This window comes from Sarcophilus harrisii, chromosome 5, assembly GCF_902635505.1.
Source record: "Sarcophilus harrisii chromosome 5, mSarHar1.11, whole genome shotgun sequence".
Lineage (NCBI taxonomy): Eukaryota > Metazoa > Chordata > Mammalia > Dasyuromorphia > Dasyuridae > Sarcophilus > Sarcophilus harrisii.
The window spans coordinates 205,115,496-205,142,766 of record NC_045430.1 but is presented as its reverse complement, the minus strand read 5'-3'; the positions used below and the strand labels follow the sequence as shown (position 1 = coordinate 205,142,766).

At 38.1% G+C, this 27,271-nt stretch overlaps 1 protein-coding gene across 5 annotated transcripts in view; it reads right to left on the bottom strand.

The window, feature by feature from the left end:
• Nucleotides 1–1,127: 1,127 nt before the first annotated feature.
• The window catches only part of DPP6 (dipeptidyl peptidase like 6), a 1,318,691-nt gene continuing 1,292,547 nt past the window's right edge, over nt 1,128–27,271 (bottom strand). For all 5 annotated transcript variants that reach the window (XM_031941254.1, XM_031941257.1, XM_031941253.1 and 2 more), the window contains exons 20-26: nt 25,468–25,662; nt 17,399–17,453; nt 13,307–13,430; nt 11,163–11,221; nt 9,387–9,459; nt 9,213–9,286; nt 1,128–3,194 (exon numbers count right to left, since the gene is read on the bottom strand). In XM_031941254.1, the coding sequence (XP_031797114.1) occupies nt 3,048–3,194; nt 9,213–9,286; nt 9,387–9,459; nt 11,163–11,221; nt 13,307–13,430; nt 17,399–17,453; nt 25,468–25,662 (727 nt within the window). In that variant the 3' untranslated portion in view covers nt 1,128–3,047. The remainder of the gene's footprint in view (nt 3,195–9,212; nt 9,287–9,386; nt 9,460–11,162; nt 11,222–13,306; nt 13,431–17,398; nt 17,454–25,467; nt 25,663–27,271) is intronic.

Genomic DNA, 27,271 nt, shown 5'->3' with positions numbered 1-27,271 from the left:
TTAGTTTTGAAGAGCAATGTTGATACTGATAACAAAAAGGACATTTATATAGTTCTCTAAGGTTAACAAATACTTTACAAATATTACTTTGTTTTGTCCTCACAAAAACTGCAGGAGGTAGGTACTATTTTTATCCTCATTATACAGAAGAGGAAACTGAGGCATAAAGTTGTGATTTCTGGAAGTTACATGGCTAGTGAAGCGTCTGAGGCTGGATTTGAACTCAGATCTTCCTGACTCCAGATCCAGTGCTCTCTTCACTGGGCTACTAACCTTCAGTATCTGAATAGAGTGTAAGTGACTTGAATTTGCAGTTGGAAAGAAGTAGGAACAAATTCTGAATCTGATACATTAGCTATGTTATCAGAGGCAAAATACTCAGTCTTTCAGAGCCTCATTTTCTTTATCTGTAAATTGGGTTAAAATCTATTGTACTTACCCCACGGGATTTTTGTGGGGCTCTACTGAGGTAATCTAAATGAAAGCTTTGTAAATGTTAAATATATGTTATTTGTTTTGCTTTAGCAGAGATGGGGAACAGGTGATATTATGTTACTGGAGAAAGGAGTGTTTGAATAAATATGATGCTATGTTAGCATGTGTGTCACAGAAGTGAAGGCAGCCTTCTTGCTAGGTGCAGCTAGGTGGCAACGTGGATAGAGCACCTACTCTGAAGTCAGGAACTTCTCTGTTTAGAAACAGCCTCAAGACTCTTAACTCATACCAACTGAGCAAGTCACTTAGCCCCAATTGCCTTGGGGGAAAAAAGAATCCATACCAAGGTGTGCCATCCTAATCCTACTTAAAACAAGTGCCCAGGTATCAATTCTATCAATACTAAAGCCCATTAGGGCTTTTGGAATAAAATTTGTGCTCTAGGTGCAATAATTTGACTATTACTGAAATAATCTAGTCTAAGCCACTTATGGTTTAGGAAACCCAGGAAAGACTAACCCAAGGTTACATCGTTTGAGATAGGACTTGAACCTGGGGCTTCTGACTCCAAATCTCCAGCTCGTTTTATCACACTACATCAACCTCTGTTTTAATAACCACTTTAAGAAGTCCTTTGAAATGTTCACCCTTTTCCCAAGCTGAGATAACGGTGGTAAACAAGAAAATAGCAATCCGAGTGGTAAAATAATGTTTTATTCCATGGATGAACAAACGCTACCATGCCACGTCCTCACTTCCCTCCTACCACATCTCATGGCCAGAGCCGGGTTCCCCTTCCAGATCAGGTTCGCTTTGCTGACAGTCAAGCCCATTGGAGTAGCAAAAGCATGAACACATAGCATTCTGATTGGTCCTGTTTGTCAGTGGGTTGATCTCTTCGCAAAAATGGTGGTGTGTGTCACCTTCCTTTGTTTAGAAAACAAAAACCAAAACAAAAAACAAACAGAAAATCCCATGAAGGTCTTCCAAGTTGACCTAACTACAACTGACAGGCAAAGCTTAAAGGTGAAACCGAAATCCCCAACCACTGAAAAGCATCACGGATATGTCTTCACTGCTGTCAGATGCCGAGGTCACCCACAGGACAACTGCAAGCCGAAGAAATTGGTACTGACATTCAGGCTGTCAACACGTGAGAAAGGAAATGACAGTAATTGATATATTTCCAACTAGCATTTCTAAAGAGTTCAGATCAGCCAAAGAGTGTTAGCATGCACGCTGAACACAAGATTAATATCGCCAGGGGGCTGAGGGAGTAGGGCAGGGAGACTCCACGAATGACTGACATACATTCCTTTATATACAACAAAATGAAATATACACTATGAATATTGGCTGTACATTTGGTCAGAGTATATCTTACAAGGCTAACGTAGAAAGCAACATCAACCTTACCACTCAAAGGGGAGGGCAATGGAACAATTCCCAGGAAATGAAGTCCAATTCTGACATGTTCTTATACACATAGATCTTTTTTCTCTTCAGGTTTTTCTTCTACAAGGGTTACTGTGACTTGAGCATACTTAATAAGACTGGAGAGGATGGAATCAAAGCCCTGTCATTTTTACCAAATGTGATACTGACAGACGAGACCACTTAGGGAGAAATGGGACTTGACAGTTTTAGTTTCTGGAATGGAATGGAGATGGACAGTGGCAAATCTAAACCCAAACCCAAATCAAGCTCTGGGGGAAAGCAGCCTCTTGCAAATGAACATGCTTGGGGTGCCTTCCATCCCTCAGTTTTCTGAAATGGCTTCACAATGTGTCTGACTCATGACCTTAAAGACAAAGTAGTTAGTTTAGGTGTTTCCTTATCCAAACAAGGGGAAAGCCTTCAGATGGACAGGGAAGAAGCAAAGCAAAGCCAAGGAACTCCATGACAACAGAGCTGCAGATAAAAACTATATAAAAATACTAATTAATTACATAAGGTTAAACATTAGCATAACTATACTTTTTACAGTCCAGAGTCTGTCTTCTTCAAAGCAGCCTGGTAGTAACACTGAATCTTCTAATGATGGGAAGGAGCAAGCAAGTATACGAATCTTTAAAATACCCTTAAAATAATTGTGCTATAATCTTTGTTGGTTTTTTTTTTAAATTTCCATGACAGTTTTATCGGACACAATGTGATGCTGCTGACAATGGCGCTCTAATGCAGGAGGTGGGCTTCAATGCTACTGTTGGATAGCTTGGGTTTAAAGGGCCAGTGATCTGGCCAGTGATCTCTATGTCCTCAAGGCGGGCCTTTACTACCATTGATCCTTGTGGTAGAGGGGATGGGAGGGGCACTTAATCCAGCAGTCACTCTGTGGCCAAGAGAAGGTGATGCCTTGAAGGTATATTCCTTGCAGACAGTAGTCTCGGTTGGACCCGTCATGCGTGATGTCCCTCTTCCTGGGAAGGAGCTTGCTGCTGAGACAGAGCAGGAAGACCGCCTTCACTTCTGTGACACACATGCTAACATACATTTCTTTCCCCAGCTCCTCCCCTGGGGGAATGGCAAGGGGAGGGGTGGGGAGAGAACACTTTTCAGTTGCATATTGTTAGATAGAAAGAACCATTTTTGTGCTTGATGGGGATGCACATTTAGTCCTCCTCCTCTTCCTCTTTCATTGTGACTGTGGGCAGTTTGTCCTGAATCCTGAAACACTCCACAAAGAAGTTGATGATGGATTGGTACAGGTGCTGCTCCAGGGAGGAGCTGTGGAAGTAATGGCTCTCATCTGGGTAGATCTGTAAGGGGAGGCAGGGAGAGAGCATTAGGCACAATTACAGTTAAAAAACTCATCATTTCCTGAAGGGGTAACATAGAATGCTGTATTTGGCGCCATATAAATAGGTGGTGCTGTGGATAGAATGCCAGACCTGGCATCAGGAAGATCCCCAGCTTCAAAAACTTAACTTCCTTTATGACTTTGTTTCTTCATCTGTAAAATGGGAATAATACGATTTTCAATTTATTGTGTTGTGAGGATAAAATGAAACATTTGTAAAACACTTGTCAAAACTTATAGTACTATACAAATGATCATTATTATTAGAATGTAAATGAAAGACCCACTTTCTCCATGAAGCCCTGCTATCTCAGATGAGCTTTCTGTGGAGACTTTGGATTAAAATCCCACCTCTGACACTAAACAGATGACCTGGGACTTAACCTCTTTGGGCCTCAGTTTCCTCATCTGTTAACTGAAGGAATTCAATCAGTTGGCCTCTGAGGTCCTCTACAATTATAGATCTATGATCAGTCAATAGTATTTATTAAATGAAATAATTCTCATTTAACCAAATAACTTTGCCAACTTTGCAAAATTGTAAATTGAAAGTTGGTGCTGATTTGTACTTGTAAATATTTTCTCAGGTGGGACTTAACTGTGCTAATGTCATTCCATGTCTAATCCCTATTCCTATTTAATAGAGGCCATGTTTCCTTAAAACTTTAGGGAGTAATATAATATAATTGTTCTGACTTCTATTTTATAAATAAAGAAAGTGAGATTCAGAGAATGATTCTGAACTTTATGAGATCATAAGCTAACAAGTGCCTAAGCCAGAACTCAAAGTATGTTGTCTTTCAACAATTTCCATTTTTCCACATTGTTGCTCTGAGAGTGGTTCTGTCTAATATGAAGTTGAAACCATATAATTATTGAATAACTGTTGAATAAATGATTACTATTCAGTTTATATTCGATACAAAAGCATAGGATCTGGAATTGTCAAGCACATGAAAGATAGCCTGGTTGACTTTTCTTTCATTCTATAAATGACAAAACTCAGTTCCACTGAGGTTAGGTGACTTGTCTAAAGAGGTCGTAAGAGCTGAGATAAAGATCAAATTATATGATCAAATTATGTGACTTCTAATCTATTATTTAATGATGATCCAATTGAAGATGGAAACAAAGCCAGGTAAGAGATGCTGAATATAAAAAAGCATGTTATGGTCATGAAAAAAATGGTGTCAGGAATGTTAACAGTAAGATTTTGTTGAGGTTAGTCAAGAAAAAGTATTAAAAAAAAAGGTTAGGGGAAAAAAAAGCTATGTTGGGGAAAGATGAATATTAAAGAATTGCTGGTGGGTGTGTATGGTGTTATATCAATGGTGAGAAGGTAAAGCTTTTAAAGTCCTCAGCATCTGTGTCCTTTGCCAAGGAGAATTACCTCTGAGTGGGACAGAAAAGAATATGACCAATGGGAAATTGGTATCAAAGATCCCCCAGAGGTCGGTAGGAAAGTCCTTAGTTCTCCTTAATGAATTTAAGGAATGATTTTAAAGCAGAGTCTAATCTTGGGAATCAGACTAAACCCAAGCCAATTTCTCAAGTATATTAAGGCTGCTTAATAACTGTCCTTAATCATTATTTGTCCAGTGGATATCACTGCTACAATAAAACTAAACATAGCTTTCAGAACTAAATTCTATCATCTTAACAACTAATAAAGTTTTGCTTTGGATTTTTAAGTTTCTGGCTAATTCAGTTCAACTCCTTTATTCTAAAAACGAAGAAACTTAAATCCAATGGATGTAAAGGGACTTTCCAAGGCTATATAATGATTCAAGTTACTAAGGATTTAACCCAAATTCCAAGTCTAATGGCCTATCAACTGCACTGTTTCATTTAGATTTACAGAAATTCAACCCAACTCAGGATATTTATTAACCCCTCCCTCCCCAACACATGATAGATACTGGAGATATAAAAATGAAATGAAATGATAGATCTTGCCCTGGTTGGAGTGTGTCTATAAATATACACATATCTAATACTTATATCTTTATATAGACATATGTGTATATGACATACACAGGTAATGGAGAGACTAGCCTTCTTGGGCTAATGCAGTATGCCCATCCACATGGAGCCTTGTTGAGTCTGTTTCTAGAAAAGAGTGCTAGAAGGGGCCCTTCCTCTCTCTGATTCAGAGCATGGGCATCTAGATATCTTATCTTTTTGGTTACCATATGGTAATGAAAGACCTTAAATTGATTGCTGAGATTGGACTGAGTGTGCATACAAAAGGCTTGACCAAAAGAATGCTCTCTTCTGAGAGAGAGTGAGGAAGAAGAAATGCTATAAACTTCCAGGCAGGGGACATTTTGTGATCTTGTGGCGGCTTGAGGGAGAAGATAAGGCAGCTGTAGAACATCTGCTGCTGCTATTACTACTATTCCCTCCCCACCTGGATCTCTACTTGCCTGGAATACAAGATAATACCCTGGCCTGTTCCGTTTCTATGTCTGATACACATTTACCTAAGATCAAGAAAGAATATATTCAACAGAAGTGGTACCAGGTCTTCCTAGTCATACTGTGGCTTAGGAGAGGAAGTGTTGTACCAGGTGCTGCTGGGGTTCTCATATCTATCTTTCCACCTATAGTGACATGTGGCTATGAGACTCATATGACTTGGAAACTCAGCATTTCTTTTTTCTTTTTACTGGAAAGCTACCAGGATAGAGAGAGTGATGTCATCTGCTGAAGCCTTTTAAAGCCTTTATATGGCTAATCAGTTCTGACTCAGCAGCCAATTAAAGGTCTATTCATCACTAAGTAGTCTAAGATACTTGGATTTTATGAAGCAGGCTCATTAAGCCTCTACATGGTTATGCCTTGGATAGATAATACTAACTGTATCCCTAAGGACAGGGCCCTTATTGGCCAGTCCTTCATTATACATAAATATTTTAAAGACAATAAAGAAGCATTTATTAAGCACCTACTATTTGTCAGACCCTCATCTGGTACAGAGGATACAAAAACAAATATTAAATAGTCCCTGACCTCAAGGCACTCCTTCAAAATATGCTGTGGAAAAATGAGAGGAGGTAAGGATACTTTCCAGTTTAATGGAGGGTGATACTGGCAGAAGAATATGATAAATAAGTATGGATGATGATGTGAACAATGGCCCAGAGATAGGAGAGGGGGAGGGAGAATAGAAGATTATGATGAGTTTTGTTTGGCTGGAATAAAGAACAGATGAAAAAGAATAGCATGAGATAAGTCTGGAAAGGTAGACTGGAAAGAGCCAGAGCCATGAGTGTATGTTGTAGTTTGTAGGCAAAATGAAGCCACTAGAGATTTTGCAGGTGATGCAAACAGAGGAATTTGTTTGTTTGTTTGTTTGTTTTGGCCAGGTGATTATAAGTGTGCAGGCAAAAGGTGGTAACATGGAGGCAATGTGAGAAGCTAGAGAGTGGAGAGAAGAGAAATATTCTAGTTGGATACTTAACAGGAATTGGCAACAGATTGGACATGTAAGGTAAGGGGAAAAATAAATCTGATAGTCTGGATGCCTGAGCTAGTCATTTATAGAAAAGGGTAAAGTTGTTTTTTCTTTTCTTTTCTTTTCTTTTTTTTTTAATTTGCAGCATTGAGGGATGGGGGAAGATAATCTTGGATTAGGATGTGGATGCAGAATTCAACAGCCTGGCAGAACATTTTGGTGGAAAGGTCCAGCAAACAAGTGGAAATGTGGAACTAAAACTCAGGAACCCACTAGGCATGTGTGCTCAATAAATTCTAAGGGCTCCCTATTGCCTCCACATCAAATACAAAATCTTCTGTTTAGCATTCAAAGCCCTTCCTCAGGCAGCCTCCTCCTATCTTTCCAGTCTTCTTAAATCTTAGTTCCCACCATGTACTCTTCAAACTAGTGATAGGATCCTCCTGGCTGTTCCATGAATAAGACATTTCATCTCTCAACTCTGGACATTTTTTCTGGCTGTCTCCCATGCTCTCCCTCTCTGTGTGGTCATATCCTGGCTTTCTTTAAGTCTCAACTAAAATTGCTTCTAACAGGAAGTATTTCCCAACCCCTCTTAATTCTAATGCCTTCCCTCTTTTGAATTAGCTCCTATTTATTTTGTATCTATAATCCGTTTGGTTGTTGTCTCCTACATCAGGCGGAGTTTCTCATAGCCTTTTGCCTCTTTTTGTAACCTAATGCTTAGTACATGGCTAGTATATGATAGGTCTTTTTTACAAATATTTACTGGTTATTGATCTCTGGTCTGAAATCCTAGTTTGCCAGACCCCAAACTCTTCCTTCCTTTGCTCTAAAATTGATCAACTCAATGTGAGTGTAGGTTTATCCAGCAGGCTTACTAAAACAAAGTTCCAATTGCTCCTAGCCCCCTCCATAGAATAGTTATTTTGATACTGATCTATCTTGTTCATTATAGAATCAGTGGTACAGGAAGCCTTCCTTCATGATTCATCATACCATAAGTGGAAAAGCAATGTCTCCTAATTCACATCAGTAAACATGTAAAAAGCAGCTACATATGAAAAGCACTATGCTAGGTGCTGATAATATACATAGACAAAAATGAAACAGTGTCTGCCCTTTGGCATTCTAAGGACATACAAGCTTGGAAGTAAACAGGAGATAACTTGTTTTACTTTATTTTATTGTTGCTGTTGGGGAGAGTGCTGAGAACTGAGGACACCGGGAAAGTTTGCTTTAGCAAGCGTGTCTCACTGAAGCTAAATCTCTCTATAACCTCCATAGAATTGGAGCTGTCCAAAAAGGGGATGGGTTGAGGGGTGGGGGGAGTGTTAGTCAGTTATTCCTCACTAGCAGCCTTCAAGCAGAGGCTGGAGAGCTACTTGTTAGGGATGTTGTAGAAGATATTTGTTCAAATATGCATTGGATTTCATGACTGAGGTCCCTTCCAAGTTTCAGATTCTCTGGGTGCTAATGCAGCCCTTGGGTTGAATATTTAGTCTGTTTACCCACCATATCTGCGTGCATTTAACATGGCACAGAAAAGCAATGGGCCTGGCGTGAGATTCTGCCTTTGGTGCTTACTACTTTGGACCAGTCATTAAACCCTGGGGCTCAGGACCCTCCTCTGTAAAATGAAGGGAATGTATTAGGTGACTTCTAAAGTTCTTTTCAACTCTGTGACAAAACTGTATACACAAACACAGTTGTGATTTGTATAAACAAGACTTGATATGTAAAAATCCATGTTTTCTGCCCAGAATATTCTACCAGGGATGTCCTATATTTCAACCAATCAATCAGTGAAAGCAAATGACACATAGTAATGGTTCTGTGGTTGACTGAAGGGAAGAAGTTACACCTGGTGCAATGTGGCATTCTGAAAACAGATCAGTCTCCAGGTGTAAAAGCTGAGTGCTCTAGAAGGAATCACTTTGCATGTGGGCAAGAGCTGCTGACTCCTCTCTCTCAACCTTACAAAGAGTCAGAAGTTTTGGACTTCCTACCTGGGATAGTAGCAGCAGCCCTAGAGCATCATTGGCTTGTGGTAGAATCTGGAGTTGAGAAGCACAATGAAACCAAAGGAGGGGATCTCCATGAGGACTCACAAAGGTAAAGGAGGACTTCTAATAACCAAGGGCTTGAGTTACACCCTTTGGCCTTCCATGTTTAGGTTCATTCTCCCTAGTGACCTTGTATGTGTGTGAGGGGTAGCATTTTTGCTCTGGTTGTTTTGACTATGCCATCTCAGAAAATACCCTTTCTAAATGTAATTGAACCTGGCTGGCTGTAATCAAGGGGGAACATACCTGCTGGGGGCTCATGAATGATAGTAATAGAGTTCTCCACCCCTCAGGGCTGTCCCTGGGATGCCAAGAGAAGAAATAGTTAGCTGCCCTCTGGGGACCCAGTTAGCCAGCACGAGTGGAGGGAGGGAGGAGAATGAGCCCAGTTGGGGTGCAATAACACAATTATGTTTTCTAAATGAGAAAACAGGTCTGTTCACATATACCATACCTGCAAGCTGTAATTAGCCTTTCCTCTAATTAGATGTGCAATGAGCTCTGCTGTATGCTGGAAATGGATTTTTTCTGCAGGGGGGAAAAAAGAAGTGTGTTTCAGAAGCCATAATCACAATTCAAATGGAACTTATTCCCAGGTAAATGTCCAATCATTGCTTAGGTCACTTACCATCAGCAGTTGCGTGGATGATCAAGAACTGCTGTTCTTCCAGGGATGACACCCGATGGGCTAATCTAGTCATCTGGAAGGAGGCACAGACCAAGGGTGTGAATTAGTAGTTTTTAGCACAAGAAATAAAGTGTTTTTTTAAATGCATATATAGGATGTCTTCAAAGTCTTTATGCTTTTAAAGCTTAAGACTGCACTTAGACTTTTAGACCTCCTTGCTGTTGTTTTTGTCCTTCCTTCTGGAAGAGGGCCATGACATGCAAGTGAATTGGATTGAAGTGAAGGAGGGGTATGCAAGATCACCTGCCTCACTTTCCCCTCCAGTGCCATTTGGGTTAAGTGGCCAGATACAGATCAGGAGATGGCTCTGGATGCAATGGGAAACCTTGGCTTTTTTAAACTAAAAGCTTAAACAGGTCTCAGTTTAACCTATTCATTGATTAAAGCTAGGTAGTTACTAAGAATCTCCTCTTTCATTTAGTCCCTCCAAATCTAAATTAATTAATGAATCTGGGAGGGGAAGACCCTCGGAAATAGGCAGCAACTCTGGAATCTGGGGGTTAAAGGTGGAACAATCCCGTGATTCAGAGCTTTTCTTTGTTAATTCTTGCCTTTGCTCACCAGACCAAAAAAGAATAATAATAAAAAAGTTCTTCTTCCTCCTTATTACAAAGTGCCAGTATTTCAGCCAATGAACACTAGCTGGTTCTTAGGTCTGAGAATTGGGGTCAATAATTCAGGCCATACTTTTGTTCCTATGGTTTATAATGAACAAAGTGCCCCCCATAACATGATATCCTTATGAAGGTATCCCTAACCCAAAGATAGTTTAATAGACAACTAGCTATTTCAGAACTGAAAGTGATTGATCATATTGTCCAACCCATGATTTAATAAATGTGGGATGTTGGTAACAGAATGGTTAGATGACTTTCCCAAGGTGACCCAACTAAATAAACTGGTAGAGTTGTGATTTTAATCTGGGTCTTTCTGACTTTAGTCTAGTACTCTTCCATTGAGTTTCACAACAGCCTGGGAGGGATAGCATGACACTGGAATTTTTGAGGATCTCATCTAAGGTCATATGGCCTTTAAAAGATGGAGCTGGGCCCCAGGTCTCCTGATTCCTAACCTGGGGCATATTCCACTGTGCACCCCCGCCTCTCATTGCAACTCAGACACTTCTCTAGGATATTAGCCAGAGAAGCAGGAAATAGCCTTTCATCCAGATACAGTAGTATTGGAAAGACAATTAAGTAATATGATTTTAAGGGACTAACTTGGGATGGATCCCTGTGCCAGAATTATTTGCCTAATGATATCAGCAGGCCCTTTTTATTTTACTTTTCTTAAAAAAAAGTTCTCTCTCCCATGCTTTTATATCCCCTTCATTTCCAAATATGTCCCTCCTGTTTCCTTATTCAGAAAACCATAATTTATAACAAAAGTTAAAGAGAACAACAGTTCAGCAAAACCAATACATCAACTGTGCCTAAAAGCATATGTAATATTCCATATTCTCCTTCTCTTTCTCCATTTGGCAAAGAGAAGAGGACATTTCCTTTAGTAACAGACAAATTTAGCTTTTATTCCACAATGGGGGACTTCAAATGCAAAGGTTCATGGGAGAGGTGAGAAGGTCATTGGGTATGTGAAAGGAAAAAATGGGGGATCCTAGGCAATTAGTGGTGAGATGTTGGAGGGACACAGAAAGATGATGCTTTCTGTATCCCGGACTGGGCGGTTGTTTTTGAGGGTCACTCTGTCCAAACATACCTCATATGCTCTGTTGTCAATTCCAAGGAGGCCCAAATATCTTTCAGAAAATGCAGAAGCTTTGGGGAAAAAAAGAGGAAAATATTAGCTACCTATCCCTTGGCTTGGAAAGCAGATACTCTGCCCATTTCTATTCACAAAACAGATTTTCACCTTGATCTAGAAGACTTTTCTTGAATAAAGCAAATTACTATCGTATTTTAAAATGTGTACTTTGGATTTTTTTTTGATAGTAAAACTTTTGTTTCTTGGGCCTATATTAATGTGATTTCTAAATTAATGCCCAAAGACTTTTGTGATCCCTTCAATTACTAATGTTCTTCCTCAAATTATCTCCTATAAAACCTACTTATATCCTTCCATTAGAATGTGTGACTTTCTTAAGAGCTGGGAAAATACTACTTTTTATCTCCAAGGCCTAACACAGAACTTTGTATGTAGTATTTAATAAATGAGTGTTAAATGAAATTATACACAAGGGAAAAGAATCAAATAAAGATTAAATAAGTCATTGCCAGAAGAGGTTCATGAGGCTTAAGACATATGCAATTCCGTTTCTTTCCAATGCTATTTCTAGCTGAATCCAAAATTTTGTACAATTGATGATTCATGTTTAGAATGATGATTTTCCTAGGCACTGCTAGTTCCTTAATCATCAAGGCAAAAGTCAATTCTCTCCTTTACAAAGACAGGGAAATGAAAGCATATATTTAAAAACATTTCTGCAAGATTAAAATAAAAAACAGTGTTTTTAAGTGAACCTTCAAGTACCTAGAAGATTCAACCCTTATGTCAGAACTTCTATGCATTCTGAGTAATCCTGGTTTTACTGAAGATTTAAATTAAATCTATAATGGAAGGTATATTTTTGAATAGAAAAATTCAGCTATTGTGAATTTTCAGACCCTGCCTTATCAACTAGATCATGTTCATTTCATGACAGGCACCAGGAAATATAAAATAAATATAGATAATTTTGGGGGAGATGGTGGTTGTGAGAATAGGAAAGATCTTATTTATAAGATGGTACCTGAACAAAACTTTGAAAAAACTAGGGATCAAACTAAGAGGTAGAGGTGATAAGGAAATATACTCTAGGTACAGGGGACAATCTGTATTGTTACTGGGACATGTACATATTATTTGACAAAAACTGCTTAGAAAATTGAACAGCAGTTTGGAAGAAATTAGATTTAGACCAATACCTCACACATAGTTAATTCCATCCAGGGAAATGGCTCATAAAAGCATAAGTAAAGTTCAGGGATTGTTGTTTTGTAAAGTATGGGGAAAGAAAGAAAGAGACTACACTTGTACTACTCAGATACCTCATGCTCTGCCCCCCCCCCAAAATATCAACTACTTTTCAACTTTTTCCCTCCTTTCTCAGAAAATACCTAAGAAAGATATAAACCCTCAATCCAGTGAAGGCCCTTCAGAGATCTAGAACCATGACGGAGGAAAGAAAAGGGAGTGAAAATGTAAGTACAAAGCCTTGCTCCCTTCCCTTCTCTAGCTGGGATTGAGCACTTCTCTTCATTCTTAAGTCATTTAGACCTTCTATCTGTTTTAAATCCAGCTCCTGCAGAATATAAATGTGATTTGTGGTAATAAAGGCCAGCAAGCCCCTGCTCTGTGATAGGCACTGTGCAATATCCTGGGAATATAGAAGAAATGTTCTTGACCTTAAAGGAACTCACATTCTAGGAAAGAGACCCTCAGAGGGAATTATATTAGCAATGAGTGGGGGACACTGGGAAAAGTCTCTTGAAGAAAGTGGGACTGGAGCTAAGTCTTAAAAAAGCTAGAAAAACTAGTAGGAAGATAATAACCATCCTCGTCATCATCATGATCATCATGGCTAACATTTATACAGCACCTTATAGGGGCCAGGTAATGCGTCAAGCCCTTTACAAGTATTTCATTTGATCCTAACAACAACCCTGGGAGGTAGGTGCTATTATTCTCCCCACTTCCCCCATCAGGATGCATTATACAAATTGTTTTTGTAAGGGACTCTGAGTCACTAAAGATGGAGAGATTAGAATTTGAGCTGAGGGTGTATGTGAGAAACAATACTGCTCACAGATATATCAATCATGTCCCCTGAGACTCAGTCCCTCCTGGTGACAAGGACTATTTACCATAGTATTTGAAGTCTGTTATAGGGGAGAGAGCAGAACCGCAGGTGAAGACTGGACCTTGACTTTGACCTTGATTTTCCACTTTTGTTGGAAGAATATAAATACTCAGGTACCCACCATAATCCTAGTGTAGAAAGAGAAAAAGATTAGATATAAATTTCCATAGGTTAGTAATTCAAACAGTTTCAGAATATGATGGAATAAATCACAAGCACATTATTATAATTATAATTATTATAATTATACTCTATTGTTATAATAATAGTTTTATTATTATAATAAAGGAATCTATTTCCACTCAACTGCCCTGAAAAGCAAAAGGAAACACATTCTCTCACCAATCCTTTGGTCTTGAGTTTTGTGTTTGTATTGTCACATTTATTAAGTGTCTACTATGTGCCAGTCACTGAAGATACAAAAAATAAAAAAAAGCCCTGCTTTCAACTAGCTTACATTCTTCTGAGGGTGCAGGTGATGTGGAATAAGAACTTTACTCAGTCTGTTGTCAGAACTTTTTTGTTTCAAACAGGATGGGTTATTATAGTGGACTAATGTGAAATTAGTCTGGGAGATATTAATTGCTCAGAGGAGTTTACATTTAATCTAGAGTAATAGGAAATCACTATCTCTTAAAGGAGGGGGATGATACCTTATGTATGTTATTTTGACAGATGAATAGAGGACTATGAAATATATAAATGCAAAACAGTCATATGCCTACATATGTGTACAAAATTAGGTCCTCATTTTTATAGCAATTTGTTACAAATTTAGTATTGATAATGAATACAACTAAGTTTGATTAGCTATTATGAACATTCAAATAAATGAATCTCAATATATAGTGTTATAATGTTTTACTCATTTCCCTATATATTTCCATAAAAACATTCCCATTCAGGTTTCTTCTTTTATAGTTATAATTAGGGTGTTCCTTGTCTTTTTGCTTTTCCTTCCCCCTCCTTTCAATCAATGTTTGGCGATAAGAAAGCCTGAAATTCTCAGATTATTCGTTCTTCTGGGTAAGGTTATTGCAGGTTACTGTTGAGATGCAAACATTATCTGGAAGAGTCATCACATTTAGGACTTATCATCCTTTACCATCTTAGCTAGAAATTGGTTTGTCAAGATTCATTTCATTTCTCTAGAAAGCCCTAAAGGGATGGGATGTAGGAGAGATCAGTTTTGATATAGAAATGCAGATGAGAAAAAAAAAAAGCAAGCTCAGGTGTAAAGGGTGAAGATATAACACCTTCTCACCATCTCAAAAGGCCCCCAAAATCCCCTCTAGAAATGCAGTAGGAAGCATGAGAACACTGAGCAACTAGAAAGAGAATGGGAAGTAAGAAGCAAAAGGGTGCTAACATTCCCAAGATGGCTTCTTCATCATTTTGTTTAGGGCTGGCCCTGTTATTGTGATTACATTATATTAATTTGGGATCCAGAGCAATTCATTGTCTCACATGCTCCTATTTCTCATTAAATACTAGGCAAAGTCCTGACACAGAAGATACATCCTAAATAAATTTTCTATCCTTCATATTCAAAGCTGAATTTGCTGAACCCAGACTCTCTGAGTTGTACTCTCAGTACTGACAATGCTTTGTACTGATCTACCCATTCTTTAGACTTTTTCCCCACCTCATCCCATTTAACAGCAAATCAGGATTTCATATGGAAACCTAATTTTATTTCCCCCCAATATTTTAAACATTTTTATTTACAGTTTTGAGTTTCAGAGGGAAAAGGAACTGTATGTGTAAAAAAAAAAGGGACTTTTTGTAATAGCAAGGAAATGGTAATTATGTGGATGCCCATCAATTGGGGAAAGGCTGAATAAATTATGGTATATAAATGTAATGGAATATTATTGCTCCATAAGAAATGTTGAGCAGACTGGTTTTTAAAAAGCCTGGAAAGACTTACATTAACTGATGCCTATTGAAGTGAGTAGAACTTGGAGAACATTGTATACAGTAATAGCAAGATTATGTGATGATCAACTGTGATAGACTTGGCTCTTCTCAACAATGAGGTGATTCAAGGCAATTCTCCAATAGACTTGGCATGGAAAATGCCATCTACATCCAAATGGAGAACTATGGAGATGGAATGTGGATCAAAGCACAGTATTTTTACCTTTTTTGGGTTTCTTTATTTTTTTGTGGGTTTTTTTCCCCTTTTGGTCTTTTCTTGCATAACATGACAAATATGTTTAAAAGGATTATACTATATTTAACCTATATTATATTGCTTGCTCTCTTGGGGAAGGGAGAGGAAAGGAAGGGAAAAAATCTGGAACACAAAGTTTTACAAAAATGTATGTTGAAAACTGTGTTTACATATCTTAGAAAATTGTATTGCTGAGAATAGCTAAGTTATTCACAGTTCCTTGGTGAACAATACTGCTGTTACTATGTACAATGTTCTCCTGGTTCTGTTTGCTTCATTATGCATGAGTTCACGTCTTTACAGATTTTTCTAAAATCATCCTGCTTGCCATTTCTTATAGCAAAATAATATTCCAATACAATCATATGCCACAACTTATTTAGCCATTCCCCAATTGATGGGCATCCCCTTGATGTCCAATTCTTAGTCATCACAGAAAGAACTGCTATAAATAGTTTTGTACAAATGAATCTTTCCCCCCTTTTCTGGATGTCCCCCCTAGTACTGATATTAATGAATCAAAGGTATACAGAGTTTTGTAACACTTTAGACATAATTCCAAATTGGTCTCTGGAATGGTTGAATCAATTTACAACTCTACCAACAGTGCATTAGTGTTCCAGTTTTCCCACATCCCCTCCAAAATATAACATTTTCCTTTTTTTGTTATATTCACTACTCTGGTAGCTTTGAAGTCTGAGTTGTTTTAATTTGCACTTCTGTAATAGAGACTTAGAACATTTTTTTGTATGACTAGATTCTTTGTCTGAAAACTTCCTGTTTATATCCTTTGACCATTTATCAATTAGGGAATGACTTGTATTTTTATAAACTTCACTTGGTTCTCTAAATATTTGAGAAATGAGGCCCTTATCAGAGATACTTGTTGCAATTTCTTCTCCCCACCCCTGTTTCCATTTTCCTTATCATTGTGGTTGCATTGGTTTTGTTTCTGCAAAACCTATGTAATCCATTCTCTGGACATCTTATAATGATCCACAATCCCTCCCCTACAAGTTTTGGGAGAGAGAGAAAGCAAGGTCAAGGATCTAATCATTTAAGATAATCCTACAAGGCAGATGCTCTTCAGATTCCATCCTTGGCAAAGGTCCATTCCTTGGATCTCTTAAGGACTATTTCCTGTCTACTTTACACAGCAAGCAAGTCAACTGGCAAATGAACGTAATTATTATATCTTAAAAATACTTAAATCTAGGAAGGCTTTAAGAATCTTTCTTTTTTTGTCTGCTTGGGACACTCTCTGTGTGGGAATTCCCTCTAGCATATTAATACAACTAACAAATAAATAATGAATTAACCCATGGGTCAAATCCAGTGTGCTTTTGTAGATCGGCTGCTAAGAATGGTTTTATATATGAAAATAAATCTCAGGGGAGGTACTAGAGCAGACAGAGAGTTTATTAGGCTCCTTGGCCAGTACTTTGCTTACCCCTGATTAGTAGGTAAGTCTTAGAAAGTTGTTTGAGGATAGACTTAGCGAGAGTTACAAAACTGCTAAGTGAGATTTGAAGTTAGATTTTCCTGATACCAGGTTCAGCCCTCCATCCATTATAGTGCACTGCCTCTATTCACAGAATATATGGTACAAGGAAACTCTACTGATTCTTCTTTCCTCTTTGGCATCAGACCATAAACAACAGTAGATTTATAGGTACGATGTAATAAAGCAGCTGGTACCTAACAGTAGCTGGCATCCTCCTTTCCCTCTTTTCCCCAGAGGTTATAGAAGAAAAAACTAAGCAAACAACTTATCTCTTAAAAGCCAAATAATAATAATAAATAAATCACAGGTCATCAAACTGTAGGCACTCTCAGTAAATCAAAGTGAAGTTGAAAAGATAAAATCATTTAATACTTTTCAATAAAGGGGTGTGCCCCATATGGAAAACATAGACTCACCTTTCCAAACACAGCAACACGTGTCTTGTCAATATAGGATTCCTTCAACATTGCCCTACAAGGTTAAGGGGAGAAACAGGATTTAAAGCTAAAGTGCAATGTATACTGTCTTTTTTTTTTCTGGTAAAATCCAAAGCATCTCCCAATTAATGACCTAAAGAAATGGAAGCCATTCCTGAAAATGGCAGACAGCTTTCACATTTCAAGGTCAGAAGGAAAGAGCATCTCATTAACCTATTAATCTCTCAACAAGGGCTTATTAAGCACCCACAGTGTGCTTAAGCCAGACTCACTGAGTTAAGTAGTAGGTATAGAGAGACAAAAACAGTCTCTGTCCTTGAGAGGGAGAAACTGCTTGTACAAATCCAAGTTCAAAATATATGTGAAATAAATACAAAGTTAAATTTTTGGGAAAGGCATTAGTAGCTGGTAGAGATTAGGAAAGGTCTCCTATAGGAGGTAGTGATTGAATTATGCTTTGAAGAAATTCAAAGTGAGAGAGAGAGAAGGGAATGTTTTCCACTAGACATAGGAGATGATCTTTGTGAAGGCAGTCTGAGATGTGGGGAGAAGAGATATTGTGCATTAGGGTGAGCAAGGAGAATAGTTTGGTGGAAACACAAAGTGAGTGAGAATAATGTGAAATCAGTCTGAAAAGATAAATTTGAGCTGGATTGTGAAAAACTTTTAAATGGCAACTCAATTGTTTATATTTCATTCTACAAGTAATATGGGCCACTGGAGTCTATTATAGAAAAGAGAGAACTGGTGAATCTGTGTCTTAGGAATATCACTTTGGTAGTTGTATGGAAAATGGTTAGAGAAGAAAGATATTTGAAAGCAGAAGCTCCTTTAGGATGTTGTGGCAATAACCCTAGGTTAAAGGGTTGATGAATATCTGGATTAGGATGAAGGAAATGGTCTAGATGGAAGAGATGTGGAAGTACAATTAATAAGACTTGGATAACTGGTATTAGGAGAATCTTCCAAGAATTTGGATTATTCAAAATTGAATACATTGCTTCAGGAAGTGGTGAGTTCCCTTCCTTCAAGCAGAGGCTGAATTACCACTAGTTGAGAATGTTATTCAGGGAATTCATTTCAGGCAGAATAGATAGATAGGTCAGATAGATGCTGAGTCTTCTCCTAACTACGGTTGCATTTGCAGAGACCATACATCAATAAACCAGCTCAGCAGATGCGCTATGCCAATTTGAGAATAAGTGGCAGGCCACAAACAGTTGGCAAGTCAGGGCAATGTCTACCCCAAACATGTGAAGACTTCCCTTGGCAGAATGGGTGAATGCGGACAATTTGCTCCAGTGGCCATGAGAGCAACTGAAGAAGGGGCACTTAGAGCTTGGTTAAGCCCTGAAGAGAGCAAGGTCATTCTGGACCACCTCCAGTCATCTTGGCTTTTGTCTTGCCATTGGACTCTAAAGACTCAGGAAGAGAAGCTGAGGCTGATGATTTTGTGCATCTCTGCCTCACTCTACTACATCTCCTGAATAAGTCAAGATATTTCCCTTGATGTCATTGACCCTTTTTGAAAATGAAGGATGAATAAGTTGCCTACTACTTCTCATACTGGCTACAGCCACAATTCACTTCATTCTCTGGCCATCTTACCAGCCAAAATACCTTCTTCTATCCTCTTGTCCCATCCCTGCTATCTACTTCTGCAGTCATAATAAACTAATTTTGTCACTGCTTTCCTTCCCTAGTCACTATGTATATTAACAAACTTACACTCTCTCTCTCTCTCTCTCTCTCTCTCTCTCTCTCTCTCTCTCTCTCTCTATATATATATATATATATATATATACACACACACACACACACACACACACACACACACCTTGTAATTTACCTAAAGAAATTAATGAATAACTGACACTGTGAAAGATACTAAGGTGATACAGAGACAGAAGAATCAGTTCTTCCTCTCAAAAAAATCCTAGTCTAATTGAATCAGTAGGCCTGGCCTCTTGTCCTGACTCCTCCCAGGGATGTGAGACTTTAGGTAAATTACAAGTTCCATGGCTTCAAGTTTAATCATCTGTCAAATAAAAACCATAAATGCTGAAAAACTAAAACAAGATAATAGATGTGAAAATGGTTTTTAAAACTGTAAATGTTCCATTACAATTTAAGCTATTATAAATATATTTAGTAAAACTTTATTAATTCTGATCATATTAATTTGGAATTGATTATTCAGAAGTAGACTGGGTGAAAATTTATCTTTGAAATTTTCTCAAAAAAAAAAGATGCTAAGTAAATGAATAATGTAAATTAGATTTCAAGAGGGATGTTTAACTGATTTAATGAGAACTTTCAAAGTAATTAAAAGTATCCTTTGCATATTAGAATTTAATATGTAAATAATCTTTACTGTTCATTATAGTGGGACTAATAGAAACTTTGAGAACACATTATATGCATTATATATTATATACATTAGATGTTCCAAAATGATTATTGTTGTTATTTAGTTGTTTTGGTCTTTGTGACCCCCATTTGGGGTTTTCTTGGTAAAGATACTGCAGTGGTATGTGCAAAAATCTTTGTGTAGCTCTTTTTGCAGTGGCTAAGAAACTGGAAATTGAAGATATATTAAAGAAGAGAAAGGGACCTATATGTTTGGAACTGGAAACTGGAAATTGAATGGATGCCCATCAATTGGAGAATGGCTGAATAAGTTGTGGTTTATGAATGTTATGGAATATTATTGTCCTGTAAGAAATAACTAGAAGAATGAATACAGAGAGGCTTGGAGAGACTTATTTGAATTGATGCTGAGTGAAATGAGCAGAACCAGGAGAACATTATACACTTCAACAACAATATTATATGCTGATCAATTCTGATGGACGTGGCCCTCTTCAACAATGAGATGAATCAAATCAGCTCCATTTGTTCAATAATGAATAGAATCAGCTACACTAGTGAAAGAACTCTGGGAAATGAGTGTGAACCACTACATAATATTCTCAATTTTTCTGTTGTTGTTGTTTGCATTTTTGTTTTTTTTTCTCAGGTTTTTTTCTTTCTTTCTAGATCTGATTTTTCTTGGGCAACAAGATAACTGTATAAATATGTATACATATATTGGATTTAACATACATTTTAACATATTTAACATGTATTGAACTACCTGCCATCTGGGGGGGGAGTGGGGGAAAGGAGGAGAAAAGTTGGAACAGAAGGTTTTGCAAGGGTCAATGTTGAAAAATTACCCAAGCATATATTTTGTAAATAAAAAGCTATAATAATAATAAAAAAAAACCAAAAGATACTGGAATGGTTTGACAATTCTTTCTCCAGCTTATTTTACATATCAGGAAACTGAGGCAAACAAGATTAAGTGACTTGCCCGGGGTCACACAGCTAGTATGCATCTAGACTGCATTTGAACTAAGGTCTTCCAGACAGACTCTAGTCCTGGAGCTCTATCCATTGCAATCTAACTACCCTTTAAACTAAATATCTTTCAATAATTTCAGACTGTCCTTGCTCTGTGTTTTTTTTTAAAGTTTTGTTAATGCCTTGTACAATTAACAGTACATGTTATAACACTGCCAATAATATTTCTGATTTCATCTCCTTCTTGTCTCCCATCAGTGAACCTTCCTTTATAAACAAACAAACAAAAAACGTAATTAAACAAAATACTGAGCAAAACAATAAAGTCTGACAGTCTGTAACTTCCCACAACCAAATGTTCCTGAGGATCAACCCAGAGAAGGAAAGTCTGTTGCATCATCTGTCAGGGACTAAGATTGTTTAGAGGCAGTGAGCTGTCAGCTGAAGTCAGAAGAACTGAGTTCAAATCCAGTCTCAGAACTTAACTATGTGACCCTAAGTAAGTCACTTAAATCTCTGCCTCACCTTCTTCAACTGTGAAATGGGGAAAAGAATAGAGCCTACTTTGCAGGATTATTGTGAGGGTCAAATGAGATAGTTTGTAACTTACACACTCAAGTTGTAATTGCTTGTTTTCTCCCTTCTTTATTCTACTTTTTAAAAAATTTATATTTATATTTATAGAGTGCTGTAAGATTTGCATCATATATTACATATATTATCTCATTTGATTCTCATCACAAGGGGTAGGTGTTCTTATAATCCTCATTTGTTAGACTTTTTTCCCCCCATTACTTTTCATCTGGATGTTTAGTCTGCATGCAGATACTACCTGATAGCAAGATATCACATGTATTTACTATAGAAAGTATAGGAGTCTTTGGAAACTTTGAAACTTGTGGAGCCAGTCCTGGGCTCTCTTCCACCTCACCAGTACTTTTGCATTTTATTCTAGGCCCTACTATTGACTCAGCAGGAAGCATCAGGCTCTTGACAGTCCCATCATTTGGGGGATTTCCATTTCCTGATCCTAAAAAAAAATCTAGATAATGATACTCATTTACAAAGTGCTTTGAGATCTTCTGTGAAGAGCTGTTATTTCAGTACAAAATATTGTTGTTATCCTGTTGCTCTCAACTATACCCAGCTGTGCTCTCTGTAACTATATTTTTAGCTGTATTTTCTGAAGTGAATCTGGTCATTACAAACCCTGAAGACGATTTTTTAAAAAAAAATTGACACCAGGGCCTCAAGGTTAAAATAGTGTATGCTTAGGGTAAGATTACAATGTTGTTCTTGGCACTGGATGGGAGAGTCTTGGCTGGAATCAATCAAGCAACAAATATTTTTGATGAATGTCTACTGTGTTGTTAACACCATTTTAGACATTGTGATCCTTGGGATTCCACGTTCTAATCTCTCCCATACAGATGTTAGATTAGTCTTCCTCCGCATCACTGCCCAGCTCAAAAACTTTAATGTGTCCCCATTGCCTCCTGAATGAACAGTAATCTGGCATCAACTTACTTTCCTGGGAAAAAAATGGGGCCATTTGCCACAGAGCTCTTCCTTCTCACCTATTCTTCATCTCGGTCTCTAATGAAGTCATGACCTTTCTTGCCAAGACAAGTTCCTTTGATCCTAATCCTTCCTTTCTTTAGCAGATTGTCTTCTCTTAACTTTAATTTCTATTTCTATATATATATATATATATATATATATTTCTTCAGCTATTATGTTTTATCTCTCCTCAAACATTCTATAACAATTCTCTTCTTTCTTCTTCCTTCCCCCCCCCATCTCTCTGTCTCTTTTCCTCCTTCTCCTTCACTTTAGATATATTCCATATCTCTCCAGCTATTAGTTTATTTTTCTTCTTGAAAATGCTTGTTTATGTCAGGGTGTCCATTAGTCTCACTTGCTTTGAAACCTTTTGCAATCTGGCCTCCAGTTTCATCATTGAACTGAAATGGCTCTCTCCCAAGTTATCCATGACCACTACACTAAATCCAATGGGATTTCCCCAATCTTCAATGTTTCTTGCCTTCTCTAAAGGAAGTTACATTATTCATGACCTGCTCCTCCTGTATTCTCTCTCCTCTCTGGATTTTCATGACCTGGCTTTCTCATTGTTCTTCATCTGACAATTCATCTTCCCTTGATACTAATTATAGGAGTACCTAAGGCTCTGTCATGAGTCCTCATCTCTTTTTCTCTGTCTGTTCTCTCAAAGGTAGATGCAAGGAGTGTGGGTTTTGGAGTCATAGAACTTGGGTTCAAATCTTGACTGTCATTATCTATGTGTCCTACAATAAATCTCGTCATGCGTGTGTCCTTATCTAACAAAATGGAGACATGAGTCTAGATAGACTCTAAGATACCCTCTGCTTTTAAGTCAGTGAACCTTTGATTCATAAGTTCAGTGATTGACAATGATTCTGTATATCTGGTCTTAGTCTCTCACTCAAGCTCTGAGTCAGTATTACCAATTGCCTAATGGACATCTCAGACAGGATGCCTCACAGACAGCTCACAGTCACCATGTCCACAACAGAACTGATTCTCTTTTCCTCCAAACCCACCTCTGCTGTCAAGGGCACACACACCTCTCCAGTATTCCATGCTTCCAACCCCAGCATCATCCATCAACCTTCATTCACTTTTACTTGCTCCACATATCCCATTCAATTTTCAAATCTTCTTGTCTCTCCTCAAAATCTCTCATGTATGTGTCCCCTTCCTTCCATTCTTACAGCCACTACCCTGGTTCAAAATCCCACCCCTTCTTATCTCCTTAACTGTGATATGCTCCTAATTAAGTCTTCTTACTTCATTCCTTCCTACTAATTCATCTTGCACATAGCTGCCAAGACAGTTACCTTAAAGAGAAGATCTGACCTTGCTAAACTCTTAATAAGTTCTACTGGTTCTAAGACTCAAACATCATCTGCTTTAACTTTAAAAGTCCTCCGATGCTGACTGGCCCTTTCCTAGCTTTCCAGTTGATCTATACATTCCTTCCCTCCATACTCTCTCTAGACTAGTCACATTGGCTCACTTACTGTTTTTCACAGACCGCAATATGCCATGTGTCCCTCTTTCTATTCCTCATAGATCTAATTACAAGAATGTTATGACAATATAACAATGATGACAATATAGAATAATCTATGAAAAGCGCATCAGAGAGGTGCAAAATTAGGTGACGTTCAAGAAAGGATCTTTATGGACAGAAGAAAGGTGATATTTGACCAAAATTCAAAGGATGGGTAAGAAATTAAGATTTAAAGGGAGGAGAAAGGCCATTCCAAGTATGAGGAATACCAAAAACCAAGGCAGGAAAGCACAAGTCATGTTTAGAGGACATTTTCAGTCTGAACTTCATTAACTAAATGTGTTGCAAGCTCCTAGTGAAGGTGAGCAGGAGCTTTTCAAGTAGGTGAAATGTAGTGTTATGAGATGAGGTTGAAAAGCTAGACTGATGTCAGACTGTGGAAGGCCTCGAATGCCAGGCAATAGATTTGAACATTATACTATAAGCAATAGGGAGCCACCGAAGATTTATGACCTGGGCATACATAATATTCAGTGAAGTGAACTGTTGAATCGTTGTAAACCTCTTTCCTTCCTGAAAGGTTTTTTTTTTTTAAACTTTTATCTTCATTTCTGACATAGAATCTGCAAAAGGGGATACTCAACAATTATTTAATAAGCCAACTGAAATGCATCGAATGATAGTGAAGATGCTAATGCTTATTCGTTCAATTACACTATATCTTGGATTGTCTGTTTCTGACTTTCTATCTTTCTATGTAGATAAATTTGGGACTGGGTGAATTCTTTCAGTAACATCTCTCCCCTGGAAAGTCATGTCTTTTGCTAGAGGTTTTGTGTGCCATAACATAATGAGATACACATTCTCCAAAATGTGTGTGTGTGTGTGTGTGTGTGTGTGTGTGTGAGAGAGAGAGAGAGAGAGAGAGAGAGAGAGAGAGAGAGAGAGATGAGGGGAGGGAGGAAGGGAGAGGGATTGAGGGAGGAGAGGTAAATATAGAGCGATTGATAGTCTTGGACAGGTTTTTGATGGATTCCTCACCTTTTTATTGTTTTTAGTAATTTTGGGGGGGTCTATATTACTCTACTGGTGTAGGAGATACCATGGTAAATGAGAATATAATGTCTTCAGAATGGGAGGTCCTAAAGATGTGAAAATACACTGTGGAGTCAGAAACACGAAAATATGTTTTGGGTACTCTCCGAGCAAGGACAGTTACACTGATCCATTCACACATCCTCCTTGTGACTAATGGTCTTGATGGATGAAACCTCAGCCTGGAGAACAGTGCACTCTGTAGCCACTCAGTGGAATGAATCTACCTGAGGCAATGAAGGACCTTCATCCTAACTGGCCCTGTGCTAGAGCCTGCTGAGCTAATCGTTACATTAAAAAAGAGAAGGCTACAGGAGCAAGATATTTTTAGGGGGAAAACCAATGATATTTTACCTTGAAAGTGGTCTGAGACTTGCCTACAAAGTCTGTTGCAGGCATGTTGAAAATTCATGCAAATGATATGTGAATGTGCACAACTATGTCAAGGACCCAGATGTGGCTCCCTGGGAGGGGCCCAATCTTATGCCATTGAAATGCGTTGCCCTATTACCTTTCCCAATTCAATTCAATTCACAAGGTATTGGGCCCTCACCCCACAGCCTTCAACTGGTCTTTCTCTTCCAGGGAGCCCAGTTTTCTCTTCACTTCATGGAGGAGCTTGGTTCCTTGGAATCCGCTACCACGACCGTCAAACTTCACCACGATGGCACCGTGACTGCTGACCATCACAGTTTCCCAGTTGACTTCAAACTTTTCAGTCACACTCTGGCTTCCTGGAGTGCCATCCCTGAAAAGGATTACGGATAACAGTTTAGAGTTTCATCAGTTTTAATAGGAATAATTCATTGACTTGGGAGAAAGGACATCTACAATGATGACATTTATTTGTCATTTCTCCTCGAGGGCTCAGTTTCCTCATTTGTAAATTGAAAGAGTTGCATTAGATGACATGTACTGGGCTCTCAAAAGTTTTTGTTCTCAGGACCCCTTTGCACTCTTAAGAATGACTAAGGACCCCCAAAAGTTTTAATTCGTTAAAATAACAATGTTAAATCCTTTGATGCTACTATTAACATTTTTATGAAGATTAACTATATTTTGCAGACCAAAACAACTTAGTGAAAGGAGTGGTATTGTCACACTTATTTTTTTTTTTTGTTCTTGTGAATCTATTTAATGCCTGAATTAGTAGAAGACAGCTGCATTCTTATATCTGCTTCTGTGTACAATCTGTTATAATATGTTGTTTTGATTGAAGTCTATAATGAAAATTTGGCATCATGCAGATGTGTAGTTGGGAAAGGAAAGAGTATTTTTATAGACCAATACCATTTTAGTATTCTTGTAAAAATAGTTTTGACCTCAAGGACCCCAGGAAGGGTCTCAAGCACCCACCAACACCATTTTCAGAACCTCTAGACTGGTATATCTCTAAAGTTCCTTCCAATTCTAAATTCTGGAATCAACAATATGCCATTTGGGAGCAGATTTTTTTTTTGGGGGGGGGAGCAGGACTCTTCTCTGGTTCCTCTCAAATGCTACTTCCTAGTATTTTACTTTATTTATGGGGCCAAGTCTATCCTTGCCCACATCTCCCACTCAGATGAAAGGTGTTTGTTCATCAACTGTGAAGAAAAGTGACTTATCAATTGAGGTGAAAACTGGGGGGGGGAGGAGGTAAGAGGAGAATTCTCTTTGAGGAGCAGATCCTCACCATCCATTTATATCATTTAAAAAAATTTACATATATCAGCATTTCTCTTTTGGACTTCTTTACTTCATGTTCCAGCCAGCATACTTTTTAGATTCTGTCTAATCAAGTGCTGTTAGCTTAATGAGTTCTGATCTCTCTCAAGCACCTCCTGTAATGAAATTAAGTTCCCTTGGAGGTAATTGGATAGCTGTGAGATTTTGGCAGTTCTCAAGTCCTTGGTGGGAGGTAGTTTCAAGGATGATGGTCTTTTAAAATCATTATTATTTTCTCAGTTAGATTGCCTCAGTTTCCCCTTCCTTTCTTCTTTGGAATGAAATTAACAATGAGGGGGATGGAGCCAGATTTATAATTGATCTGTCAGGTCCAGAGAGGAAAATCTCTATAAAAACCACTTCTTGGGATTCTGGAGGTTCTTATGAAGCTTGGTGCCCTAGAGTTGGGATATCCCGGATTTGTGCTGCAGCCCTCCTACTACCTCTTTCTATAAATCTTGAGTAGAAAGGCACTGGATGTGACCTCATTCAACTTGGGTTTCAGTGCCCCTTCTGTGGACCTGGACTCATCCCTTAACATTTTTAATATTACTTTTCCTCATCTATAAAATGAAAGAATTGAATTGGATGGTCTCTGGATAGATAACCTTTCCAACTCTAAGATACTAAGTTAGCAACTAAGATAGGAG